This window comes from Scyliorhinus canicula, chromosome 17, assembly GCF_902713615.1.
Source record: "Scyliorhinus canicula chromosome 17, sScyCan1.1, whole genome shotgun sequence".
In the NCBI taxonomy this organism is placed as follows: domain Eukaryota; kingdom Metazoa; phylum Chordata; class Chondrichthyes; order Carcharhiniformes; family Scyliorhinidae; genus Scyliorhinus; species Scyliorhinus canicula.
The window spans coordinates 126,998,196-127,011,257 of record NC_052162.1 but is presented as its reverse complement, the minus strand read 5'-3'; the positions used below and the strand labels follow the sequence as shown (position 1 = coordinate 127,011,257).

The following is a 13,062-nucleotide window of genomic DNA, read 5'->3' as shown; positions in this document are numbered from 1 at the left end:
TTTCTGTTTTTGTTTCAGATTCCAGCATCTGCAGTAATTTGCTGTTCTCCCCAGAACATTATCCTGGATCTCTGGATTACTGATCCAGAGATAATACCACTGCACCATGCGCAGTGGCTAGCACTGTGCCGAAGGACCGGGTACGATCCCGGCCCCGGGTCACTGTCCGTGTGGAGTTTGCACATTCTCCCCGTGTCTGCGTGGGCCCCACCCGCCTTTTGAAATACTTTGCCTCCCCTTCCGTCATTTAGATTGTCTGTCAGTTCCAGATTTCTCACATCCTCCTCCCACATAGGGTTCAGTATATTGCTCATTATCAGTTCAGTTAGATACACAGGGGCCGGTTTAGCTCAGACGGCTGGACAGTTGGTTCGAGATGCAGAGCGATGCCAACAGCGTGGGTTCAATTCCCGTACTGGCTGAGGTTATTCATGAAGGCCCACTTTCTCAACCTTGCCCCTCGCCTGAGGTGTGGTGATGGTCAGATTAAATCACCACCAGGCAGCTCTCCCCGCAAAGGGGAAAGCAGCCTATGGTCATCTGGGACTATGGCCACTTTGCTAAAGATACAAATGGAGAAAGGTTTTAAGGTCTGTCTGGGACATGAAACAGTGACCATGGATCTGTTGCTCAAATTAAATCGTACCTCAATAAGAATTGTGAGGGTATATATTGGGTGGAGTGAGTGTTGGATAACTTTTGGGAAGGAGAGAGGATTGAATGTTCATAGAAACTAGAATTGTCTGTTCTGAATGTCTATCCTGTACTGACAGTGATGATTGTGTAAACCCCTTTTACAGGATCTCAGAAGGTGAGGATTTACATTCACAAATCTCAAAGCAAACTTCACGTCAACATCCGACAGCGTCGCTCAATTCATCGGGACGGGAATATCATCAGCCTTTAAATCGAGAAGGAGAAATGTTTGTCTGTTCTGTCTGCTTCAGAATGCTTTAACCATCAGTGTGACTGGAAAAGCACCGAGACACACACACCCGAGTGAGAGTGTTCCAGAGCACTGACTGTGGAAAGAGCTCTAACCAGTTACACAGCCTGAAAAAACATCACACCATTCACAGTGGGGAGAGACCGTACACGTATTCTGTGTGTGGACGAGGCCTCAACTGGGCGGTGAACCTGGAGAGACACACGGACACCCGCACCATGGAGAAACCGTGGAAATGTGGGGACTGTGGAAAGGGATACAGAGCCCCATCACGACTGGAAGCTCATCGACGCAGTCACACTGGGGAGAGGCCGTTCACCTGCTCTCGGTGTGAGAAGGGATTCGCTTACTTATCCAACCTGTGGATACACCAGCGCGTTCACACTGGGGAGAGGCCGTTCACCTGCTCTCAGTGTGAGATGGGATTCATTCGGTTATCTAACCTGCAGACACACCAGCGAGTTCACACTGGGGAGAGGCCATTCACCTGCTCTCAGTGTGAGAAGGGATTCGCTCACTTATCCAACCTGCGGACACACCAGCGAGTTCACACTGGGGAGAAGCCTTTCACCTGCTCTGTGTGTGGGAAGGGATTCGCTCAGTTATCCAACCTGCAGAGACACAAATTGGTTCACACTGGGGAGAGGCCATTCACCTGCTCTCATTGTGAGAAGGGATTTGCTCTGTTATCCGACCTGCAGATACACCAGCGAGTTCACACTGGGGAGAGGCCATTCATCTGCTCTCATTGTGAGAAAGGATTCGCTCACTTATCCAGCCTGCGGTCACACCAGCGCGTTCACACTGGGGAGAGGCCATTCATCTGCTCTCAGTGTGGGAAGGGATTCACTCAGTCATCTCACCTGCGGAATCACCAGCGAGTTCACACTGGGGAGAGGCCATTCAGCTGCTCTCAGTGTGGGAAGAGATTCAGCGACTCATCCTCCCGGCTGTCACACCAGCACACTCACAGTAAGGAGAGGCCGTTCACCTGCTCCGAGTGTGGGAAGGGATTCATTCGGTCAACCTACCTGCTCAAACACCAGCAGGTTCACATCGGGAAGAGGCTGTGATACGACCTCTTATTTTACCTTCAAATAAATGTCACAGGTCCAGTTGATTGCAGGTGTCTAAAAATACAACTTTATTTGCTAAACATTCACCTTGATTCTGTTAAATAAAAAAACTTAATAAAAACTTAGATCCAATAATACATCAAAACATAATAAAGAGAGTTAGAAGATCAATAGATGGTTTAGAATTTCTTCAAGTATCAGTTCAGAACAAAGCTTTAATCACGAAGCCTTATTAATGAAATTCTGATCAATGGTCTAATCCCTCATTTACTCTCATTGGTTTCTAATTCTCAGCTGAAGATTCCTGATTTATTCAAATATCTGTCTATCACTGAGAAAATTATTTGTTATCCAAGCATTGGTCATAACTTAAGATTTACTAATCATATTAATTAAATGTCTACGTGCCCCCACCACATGTACCAATCCTACAAATATAAGGTGCTTGCATTAATCTTGCTGTTGCTAAGGCTTTGATACATTTTTGTTGCTAAATGTTGGTGTTGCTAAGGCTTTGATATATTTGTTATGGGCCAGGGTTTAGAGCAGTGTTCTTCAAACTTTTTTTCCCGGGATCCATTTTTACCAAACGGCCAATCTTCGGGACCCAACCCGGCCGACCTTCGCGACCCAACCCAGCCGACCTGCGCGACCCACCATTTTCTCTGACCTTGTTTGCTGCTGACTAAAAAGGAAGAAATGGTTTTGGGTCCCTTTGGCCCTCGTACCTGCTCCTCCAATGGAACCTGTTGGATGAAGGTGAAGTCTTCCGCTGTCGGAAAGTATGGAGACTCCATCTGTCCAAAGGTTGGCATTTTTTTTTCTGTCAGATTTTATGAAATAAAACCCACCGACCTTGTGAAAAAATTAATAAACGAAAAAAATAAAAATTAAATGAATAACATAAATGAATATACTCCCCCGAACTTGTAAAACAAGAAACTGCGACATTTCTTTTACACGTTTGTGGCCATTTTGAAGGCAGCTTGCAGCCTGCGTTATTAACAGCCGGCTGCTGCAGCTGTTGCACGCAGATTTGCGCAATCTGGAGCGCCGCGACAGACGGCTCCGAGACCCTCCCGATACCCACCGGGTGGCACCCTGAATTTGACAATGCCTGGTTTAGAGAACCCCAAAGTGTATCATGGAATTCACCTGACCCACGACCTTTAATAGATTGTGGCTATGGCTATGGGGAGCACACGGGCCCACTCTACAATTTATTTATGAAACCAGTTCACACTTTATAAACCCACAGTAAACATCTGAACAACGATCAACACCAATAAATCCCCCAAAGAATACAGTACTCTCTCAGTTAATCTTTTCTTGCAACATCCATAAGACAAAAAGAACCCTTTTTACAGAAAGACATCAGGTTGAATGTCACTGCTGAGAACAGTTACCAGTTTGAAATCACCAAATGAACATTCATGAGCTTGCAGACATTCCGACACATCTTGCTGTGACTGCAGCTTCTCCAAATCTAAAAGGAAACTAAACACACCCTGTAGCTGCAAGCCCAAAGTGAAAGTCAAAGCAGACAGGCAGCTCCACCCACACTCAGACATCACTGATAAACACCATTTCTTAAAGGTACTCTCACATGTCACATTTTTATTACTAAATGTTGCTAAAGCTGTGATACATTTTCATTACAGATTGTGTTGAGGAACAAATGTTTATTATTTACAAGGGGCTTTTATGCAACTTTTCATGAAACAATGTTAGATTCCTGCGTAGCAGTTCTTATTTATTATCTGAAATAATGACTATCTTTGCACATTAGCCTTGTAGATATTCCATTCACTGTCTGTGCTCTGAATTAAGAAATGTACTGCATTAATTCTTAAAGGCATCAATAAATCGGTTAATATCTGGCCATTTATCTGCTGTGTGTGTGGGAAGGGTTTCCCTGTTATCCACCCTGCGCAGCTACCAGCGAGTTCACGAGTGATGACAGGGGTTGGACTCTGCTGTTATTGCTGCTGTTAATCACATCCAGGACTGAACCATGTTCATTCTGACACTTGGTGAAGTGGGAAGGTCAGAGGGTTTCTCTCTGCTGGACTCAGTGAGGGGGCTGAGGGGATTTACGAGAACGGCACCAGGAATGAGGGACTTCAGTTAGCTGGAGTTACTGGAGCAGCTGAAATTGTTCTCTTCAGACCATAGAGTCATTCGGGAAGAGAGGGAGGCCATTCAACCCATTGATCCCATGCTGGCTCTCTGTGAAGCAAACCGGTCAGTCCCATTTCCCTCAAGCACTCTACCTAGGCTCTTTCCCCCAGCTAGGGAAATGGGAAAGTCACCATAGTCCCAGATGACCATAGGCATATCCCCTTTAAGGGGCGGGTGGGGGGAGCTGACTGCTGGTGATTTAATCTCAGGCAAGGATCAAGGTTGGGAAGCTCCCACTGACACTAGTGGGGAGAGTGAAGGCAGGAACCCCGATCCCTGATCACGCTTCCTTTTCACTCAGCCCCCCCCCCCCCTCCATTTATTGTGTGCGTGTGGAAGGGGGCAGCCATCGCAAAACCCCTCTTGCACGTGTTAGTGTAAAAATGAAGCAACCACTTTATTTCACCATCCCCCGAGTTTGTTGTGCAAGTTATTGATTGAGGATTTGAACATGTCTAAAGTGAAGGGTTGGAGAAAAATACCCCACCGTTTTTAACTGGAGAAAGACCCCCCCCCCCCGCCCCCCACTTCCTGTCCATGACACGTGGGAGATTCAAAGACTTAGAAAAGAGTTAGTATTAGAAAGAAAAAGTTAATTCCAAAATTGGATAAGCTGTCAACATCAGTCACAAGGAAGCTAATTAAATTCATTCTGAATGGGATGAGGAAGAATTGGGACATTTCGGGATGGATTCCCCGTTCCCCCGGCCGTGTGTTTCTCGGCAGTGTGCCGTTCGCTGGGTGGTGAGATTCTCTGTTCCTGCCGCCTGTCACTGGGATTTCCCATTGAAGCCCCCCCCCCCCCAACGCCGTGGGGTAACCTGCGGGTGGGGGTGCCCTGCCAGCGGGACAGGTGAATTACAGCAGCTGGAGAATTCTGGCCTTCGAATTGTTTGATGATCAGACCAAATGGGAACATCAAACCTTTCCACTTGAACATAAAAAGTTTCTGAGTGATATTCGTAAAGTGGCCCAAGGACGGGATTGGCCAATGAGCAAACGGATTGTTGGTCATGTGTCGGCAAACAACAAGTTCCTTCATTGGTCTTGGAATTTGGTGTGGGAGAGGAAGCTGAGCTGGAAGATTTGCCTAGCTTGAAGCGAGAGGAAGAAATCTCCTGGGGTCCCCACAGTGAGAGGCAGTTAGCCATGTGGCAGAAAGCAGTCAGCTTGGAAAGAGCTGTGAAGAAGCTGTGTGAACAGACTGAGAAAAAGCAGGTCTGTCCAAAGTCAGATCAAGAAGGAAGTGGAACCTTCACAAGCAAAAGATCACTTAAAGTTGAATATCCCAACTGAGAAATTGGGGAGAAAATAAAGTGAATTCCAGAGGGCTGTGGCATATCTTCAGGTTGGTCCCTAAAGAAAGCGAATAAGCTTTAGAAGCTATTGTGAGATAAGGAATCTCTTGGGAAGGGAGTAAAGCGTAAAGGAGTCACCGAATAAAGATATAAACTCGAGTGATGAGGTAAGAGAGCTAACTTTCAGTTTATATATACAATAAAGGTGTGTTTTTGTTGAGCAACATGACATTCTATGACGTAGGTCATTCACTGAATTGCTGGCTGTTCAGATTTCTCTTCAAACATTAACAGCCCCTTCCGGGATGGTAATGTTCTCCTTTGTGGTCCGAGCATCTCCAAGGAGAGCGAGAGGCAGGAGAGGAAAGCCAGTCAGGTTCAGGAAGAGATGACCAGGCCATAGACATGTTTGAGTTCCAAAGTGGGACAGGGTGGTGCATTTGTTGCCCTCCTTTGTCACGGGTGCAATGTCAGAAACAATGGCTTTTCAAATTAATCCTTTCACGGGATTGGAGCATCGCTGGCAAGGCCAGCATTTATTGCCCATCCCTGATTTCCCGAGCGGAGGTGAGCCTCCTTCTTGATGCGCGGCAGGACGTATTCACCCATGGAATGGCAGAAGGAGGCCATTCGGCCCAGTGGGGCTGCACCGACACTCTGAAAGAGCACCTGACCTCGGCCCAATCCCCCAGCCTATCCCCGTAACCCCACTTCCACCACCCTCGGAGGCAGCGAGTTCCAGGACATGGAGCAATAGGGTGACATAGTGGTTAGCACTGTTGCCTCAAAGAGGGAGAGGTTCTGGGTTCGATTTCGGCCTCGGGTGACTGTGGGGTTTGTACATTCTTCCCGTGTCTGTGTGGGTTTCCTCCGGGTGCTCCGGTTTCCTCCCACTGACCAACGGTGTGCAGGTTTAGTTGGATTGGTCATGCTAAGTTGCCGCTCAGTGTTGAACGATCAGGTGGGGTTACTGGGATCGGTGAGGGATTGGGCCGAGGTAGGGTGGTCTTTCGGAGGGACGGTGCAGACTTGATGAGCCGAATGGCCGTCTTCTGCACTGTAGGGATTCTATGACATGACCAATCGCCGCGCATCCCCCCATATCACTAAGCAATAGATTTGTGTAGTGGTTCAGTATACGTATATATATTATGATTCTTGGGCAAACCCCTTAAGAACCAAGAATGTTTTGATGAAATCGATAAAATTATGAGATTGAAAACACTCAGTCGGCAAATAAAACCACAGGATTCCGCAGCTTGTGAACAAACATAAATAACATTTACAATACAAAGTCAGAAAGATAAAATACTTTACGTTATCTACCTTAAATTCCAACCTTCACTGTGGAATAGAGGGACGTGTAAATAAACACATATAATGAGCTCGAACACACACTACACCATAAATGGCAGGTGCGACCAAGACAGAGTCCATGGAAATCTCACCGTGACGTCAGTAAACATCAGCCAATCTCACTGAAAATCAGTCTCTCGTGAGGAATTCACATGTTCACCTTCAAAGATCTAACCGTGGAATTCTCTCCTTTCCTGGCCCGTACTGCAGACTCGACAGAGCAGAGACAAATGTATTTATTTTGGATCTACCTGCCATGGGGGAAAAACACTATTTAATATCCTGGATGAAATAAATTGAAATCAGCAGCTTTTGCAGATCATTTCAGTGGAGATGTGCTCTCCCAGTTTAAAAGAATATCGGCCCACTGGAAGTTGTGAGACCGGCCAGTTCAGCAGAAAGAAACCCTCCAACCCTCCCACTTCACCAAGTCTCACAATGAACATGGTACAGTCCTGGGTGTGATTAACAGCAGCAGAATCCAATCCCTGAGTCCTTTCCCACAATCCCCACATTTCCACGGCTTCTCCATGGTGGTGGTGTCCTTGTGTTTCTCCAGGTCCAATGACCAGTTCCAGCCTCGTGCACACAGAGAACACTTGTACGGTCTCTCGCCACTGAATTGGCCCAAAGGAGTTTACAAAAGTCATCGCTGTCAGAACAGGATAGAAATTCAGAACAGACAATTCTAGTTTCTCTGGAACATTCTTTCCTCTCATTCCTCAAAAGCTTCATCCCACACACTCTCCCTCCATTCTCACCCTCCTCTTTCTAAGATTCACCCTCCCAATTCTCCTGAAGGTGCTGATTCAGGCTGATTGACAGATCCCTGGTCACTGCTTCCTGTCCTGGACACAGAGACCTGGAAATCTACCTGCAGGCTGCCAGATATATGTCTGCATTACTGGACAGAAAATGTGTGTAATATACAGACTGGATTCACTTCCTTTCCCTTCAGTTGCTGCAAGTCCCCAATGTCCCCCCAGAATGAGGAAAGAAATGGAAAGGGGGAAACATTGATTCCCTCCCAGATGTTGCAGAGGAGGAAGTTTTAGTCCAACCTCCGCATTGTGACGTCACAGAAAAACCCTGCCAGGATCAGCCAATAGGAATCACTCTGCTCCGTGGTGGCGCGTCTGGGTTCCAGTGCGCAGGCTCGGCGCGGACACGGGAGCCCCGCCCGAGCCTTTGTTCCCCGCCCACCTCCTCCAGACAAGGTTTCCAGGCAACCGGCTCGGGCCAGAGCGAGAAGCCGCTCAGTGACCTCCCCATCCCTGGGACTGCGCATGTGGGTCTGAGAGCCCGCCCCCTGACCTTCCGGCTGAGGTGTTGACCAATGGGAAGATTGGAGAACCGGAAGGACTCTCTTCGTTCAGATCAAACCGCGGACTTCCGGTGTCTGAAAATGGCGCTTCACACAGACTGAAACCTCCTCCTGTCTCCAGCATCTGTGAGTAAAACACTTTCTTTTCTCCCCCTTTCCATTTCTTTTCTCATTCTCACCTTCAATTGGTCACTTGCAGCAACTGAAGGGAAAGGAAGTGAATCCAGGGAGGGTGCAGACTCTGCAAAGCTTGGCCCAGGTCTCTCTCTCTCTTAAAGACATTGACATCCTTTGTTCCCTCAGCTTGACACATTTATTTGTCTGGCTAAAATGATGGTCTCTTTCCTAATGTTCACAATTAAAGGGCTGCTTTCCCCAGGAGATGGCTGACATTTAAGGGGACAGGAAAATAATTTTTCAATATTAATTCGGGGGCAGCACGGTGGTTCTGTGGTTAGCACTGCAGCCTCACGGCGTTGAGGTCCCAGGTTCAATCCCGGCTCTGGGTCACTGTCTGTGTGGAGTTTGCACATTCTCCCCGTGTTTGGGTGGGTTTCGCCCCCACAACCCATAGATGTGGAAGCTAGGTGGATTGGCCACACTAAATTGCACCTTAATTGGCAAACAATGATTGCGTACACTAAATTTATATTATAAAAAGGGAGAAAAAATTAATTCAAAGGATGCAGTTGTTGCTCATTTGGTCAGTTTCATTGCCTCTTCCTCCAATTCAGAGGGCATTTTAGAGGCAACCACTGTATGGGTCGAGTTGAGAAACACCAAGAGGCGAAATACATTCGTTGGTGTGGTACACAGACTTTCAAACTGCATTGGTAACGTTGGGAATAGCATTAGACAGGAAATCAGAGATGGATGTGATAAAGGAACATCTGTGATTATGGGTGACTTTAACCTGCATATTGATTGGGTGAGGTAAATTCGTCACTACAATAGGGAAAGAATTTCTGGAGTGTACACGGGATGGTTTTCTGGACCAATATGGTGATGAACCAACAAGGAAACAGGCCATCTTGGATTAGGTGTTGTGCAATGAGAAAGGATTAGTTAGCAATCTAGTTATGAGAGAACCTTTGGGGATGTGTTGGGAGAGGAGATCAGTTGGGGAGCATGGAATGAGGCACGGGACCTCTTGTGCAAGGATGAGCCTGATGCAGCTCTAGGTGGTGGGTGCAAATGACTTGGGCGAGAATGAGTGGGTTTTTTCAGGGGGTAGCAGATGAGTGAGAGAGGTGTGGGCGGGGGCCAGCGAATCACGCGCACATGTTTTGGGGTTGTGTAAAATTGGGAAGATTCTGGGCGGAAGTGTTCGCGGTCTTAGCGAGGATAGTGCCCGGACCCTTTGGTGGCGATATTTGGGGTTTCAGAGAAGCCGGAGCTCATGGAGAGGAGGAAGGCCGATGTTGTGGCCTCCCTGATACATGGCGGCGAATTTTGCTAGAGTGGTGGTCAGCATCGCCGCCGGGGGTAGCAGCTTGGTTGGGTGACGTGTACGAATTCTAGCAGTTGGAGAAGATAACGTATGAGTTAAGGGGCTCTGCAGAGGGGTTTGAGAAAAGGTGGAGTATGTTTGTGACTGTGTTTGAGGAGCTGTTCATCGCAGGGTGGGTGGGGGTGGAAAAGGGAAACAATTTGTACAAACTGTGTAGTTGATTGCTGGGAAGTATGTTTCCCGGGCTGTTTATTTGTGGTAACCAGTTTTAATACATGTTTGTTATAAACTACATTTTAAAAATACATTTCTATGTAAGCTGTGGATCTGGGGTCACATGTTGGCCGGACCAGGTAAGGACGGCAGATTCCCTTCCCTAAATGACATGAACGAACCAGTTGGGTTTTTACGACAATCGGCAATGGTTCCATGGCCATCATCAGACTTTTAATTCCAGACTTTTACTGAATTCAAATTGCACCATCTGCTGTGGTGGGATTTGAACCCTGCTCCCCAGAGCATTTACAAAGCATCTGCTGTGACAAAGAGTCATCCAGACTGGAAACGTTAGCTCCCTTCTCTCCCCACAGATATTGTCAGACCTGCTGCGATCGTCCAGTATTTTCTGTTTTTGTTTCAGATTCCAGCATCTGCAGTAATTTGCTGTTATCCCCAGAACATTATCCTGGATCTCTGGATTACTGATCCAAAGATAATACCACTGCACCATGCGCAGTGGCTAGCACTGTGCCGAAGGACCGGGTACGATCCCGGCCCCGGGTCACTGTCTGTGTGGAGTTTGCACATTCTCCCCGTGTCTGCGTGGGTCCCACCCGCCTTTTGAAATACTTTGCCTCCCCTTCCGTCATTTAGATTGTCTGTCAGTTCCAGATTTCTCACATCCTCCTCCCACATAGGGTTCAGTATATTGCTCATTATCAGTTCAGTTATATACACAGAGGACAGTTTAGCTCAGACGGCTGGACAGTTGGTTCGAGATGCAGAGCGACACCAACAGCGTGGGTTCAATTCCCGTACTGGCTGAGGTTATTCATGAAGGCCCACTTTCTCAACCTTGCCCCTAGCCTGAGGTGTGGTGATGGTCAGATTAAATCACCACCAGGCAGCTCTCCCCGCAAAGGGGAAAGCAGACTATGGTCATCTGGGACTATGGCCACTTTGCTATAGATATAAATGGAGAATGGAGAAAGATTTTAAGGTCTCTCTGTCTGGGACATGAAACAGTGACCCTGGATCTGTTGCTCAAATTAAATCGTACCTCAACAAGAATTGGGAGGATATATATTGGGTGGAGTGAGTGTTGGATGACTTTTGGGAAGGAGAGAGGATTAAATGTTCATAGAAACTAGAATTGTCTGTTCTGAATGTCTATCCTGTACTGACAGTGATGATTGTGTGAACCCCTTTTACAGGATCTCAGAAGGTGAGGATTTACATTCACAAATCTCAAAGCAAACTTCACGTCAACATCCGACAGCGTCGCTCAATTCATCGGGACGGGAATATCATCAGCCTTTAAATCGAGAAGGAGAAATGTTTGTCTGTTCTGTCTGCTTCAGAATGCTTTAAACATCAGTGTAACTGGAAAAGCAGCGAAACACACACACCCGAGTGAGAGAGTTCCAGAGCGCGGACTGTGGAAAGAGCTTTAACCAGTTACACAGCCTGAGAAAACATCACACCATTCACAGCGGGGAGAGACCGTACACGTGTTCTGTGTGTGGACGAGGCCTCAACTGGGCGGTGAACCTGGAGAGACACACGGACACCCGCACCATGGAGAAACCGTGGAAATGTGGAGGCTGTGGGAAGGGATACAGAGCCCCATCACGACTGGAAGCTCATCGACGCAGTCACACTGGGGAGAGGCCATTCACCTGCTCTCGGTGTGAGAAGGGATTCGCTTACTTATCCAACCTGTGGATACACCAGCGCGTTCACACTGGGGAGAGGCCGTTCACCTGCTCTCAGTGTGAGATGGGATTCATTCGGTTATCTAACCTGCAGACACACCAGCGAGTTCACACTGGGGAGAGGCCATTCACCTGCTCTCAGTGTGAGAAGGGATTCGCTCACTTATCCAACCTGCGGACACACCAGCGAGTTCACACTGGGGAGAAGCCTTTCACCTGCTCTGTGTGTGGGAAGGGATTCGCTCAGTTATCCAACCTGCAGAGACACAAGCGAGTTCACACTGGGGAGAGGCCATTCACCTGCTCTCATTGTGAGAAGGGATTTGCTCTGTTATCCGACCTGCAGGTACACCAGCGAGTTCACACTGGGGAGAGGCCATTCATCTGCTCTCATTGTGAGAAAGGATTCTCTCACTTATCCAGCCTGCGGTCACACCAGCGCGTTCACACTGGGGAGAGGCCGTTCACCTGCTCTCAGTGTGGGAAGGGATTCACTCAGTCATCTCACCTGCAGATACACCATCGAGTTCACACTGGGGAGAGGCCATTCAGCTGCTCTCAGTGTGGGAAGAGATTCAGCGATTCATCCTCCCGGCTGTCACACCAGCACACTCACAGTAAGGAGAGGCCGTTCACCTGCTCCGAGTGTGGGAAGGGATTCATTCGGTCAACCTACCTGCTCAAACACCAGCAGGTTCACATCGGGAAGAGGCTGTGATACGACCTCTTATTTTACCTTCAAATAAATGTCACAGGTCCAGTTGAATGCAGGGTCTAAAAATACAACTTTATTTGCTAAACATTCACCTTGATTCTGTTAAATAAAAAAAACTTAATAAAATCTTAGATCCAATAATACATCAAAACATAATAAAGAGAGTTAGAAAATCAATAGATGGTTTAGAATTTCTTCAAGTATCAGTTCAGAACAAAGCTTTAATCACGAAGCCTTATTAATGAAATTCTGATCAATGGTCTAATCCCTCATTTATTCTCATTTGTTTCTAATTCTCAGCTGCAGCTTCCTGATTTATTCAAATATCTGTCTATCACTGAGAAAATTATTTGTTATCCAAGCATTGGTCATAACTTAAGATTTACTAATCATATTAATTAAATGTCTACGTGCCCCCACCACATGTACCAATCCTACAAATATAAGGTGCTTGCATTAATCTTGCTGTTGCTAAGGCTTTGATACATTTTTGTTGCTAAATGTTGCTGTTGCTAAGGCTTTGATATATTTGTTATGGGCCAGGGTTTAGAGCAGTGTTCTTCAAACTTTTTTTCCCGGGATCCATTTTTACCAAACGGCCAATCTTCGGGACCCAACCCGGCCGACCTGCGCGACCCAACCCAGCCGACCTGCGCGACCCAACCCAGCCGACCTGCGCGACCCACCATTTTCTCTGACCTTGTTTGCTGCTGACTAAAAAGGAAGAAATGGTTTTGGGTCCCTTTGGCCCTCGTACCTGCTCCTCCAATGGAACCTGGTGG

At 47.3% G+C, this 13,062-nt stretch overlaps 1 protein-coding gene across 1 annotated transcript; it reads left to right on the top strand.

Moving 5' to 3' along the window:
• The first annotated feature begins 11,428 nt into the window (after positions 1–11,428).
• LOC119951611 (zinc finger protein 239-like) lies at positions 11,429–12,448 on the top strand. Its single transcript, XM_038774792.1, has 2 exons — positions 11,429–11,439; positions 11,506–12,448. Exons 1-2 carry the CDS (start codon positions 11,429–11,431, stop codon positions 12,281–12,283), a joined length of 789 nt encoding a protein of 262 aa, XP_038630720.1. The 3' UTR covers positions 12,284–12,448.
• Positions 12,449–13,062: the final 614 nt, after the last annotated feature.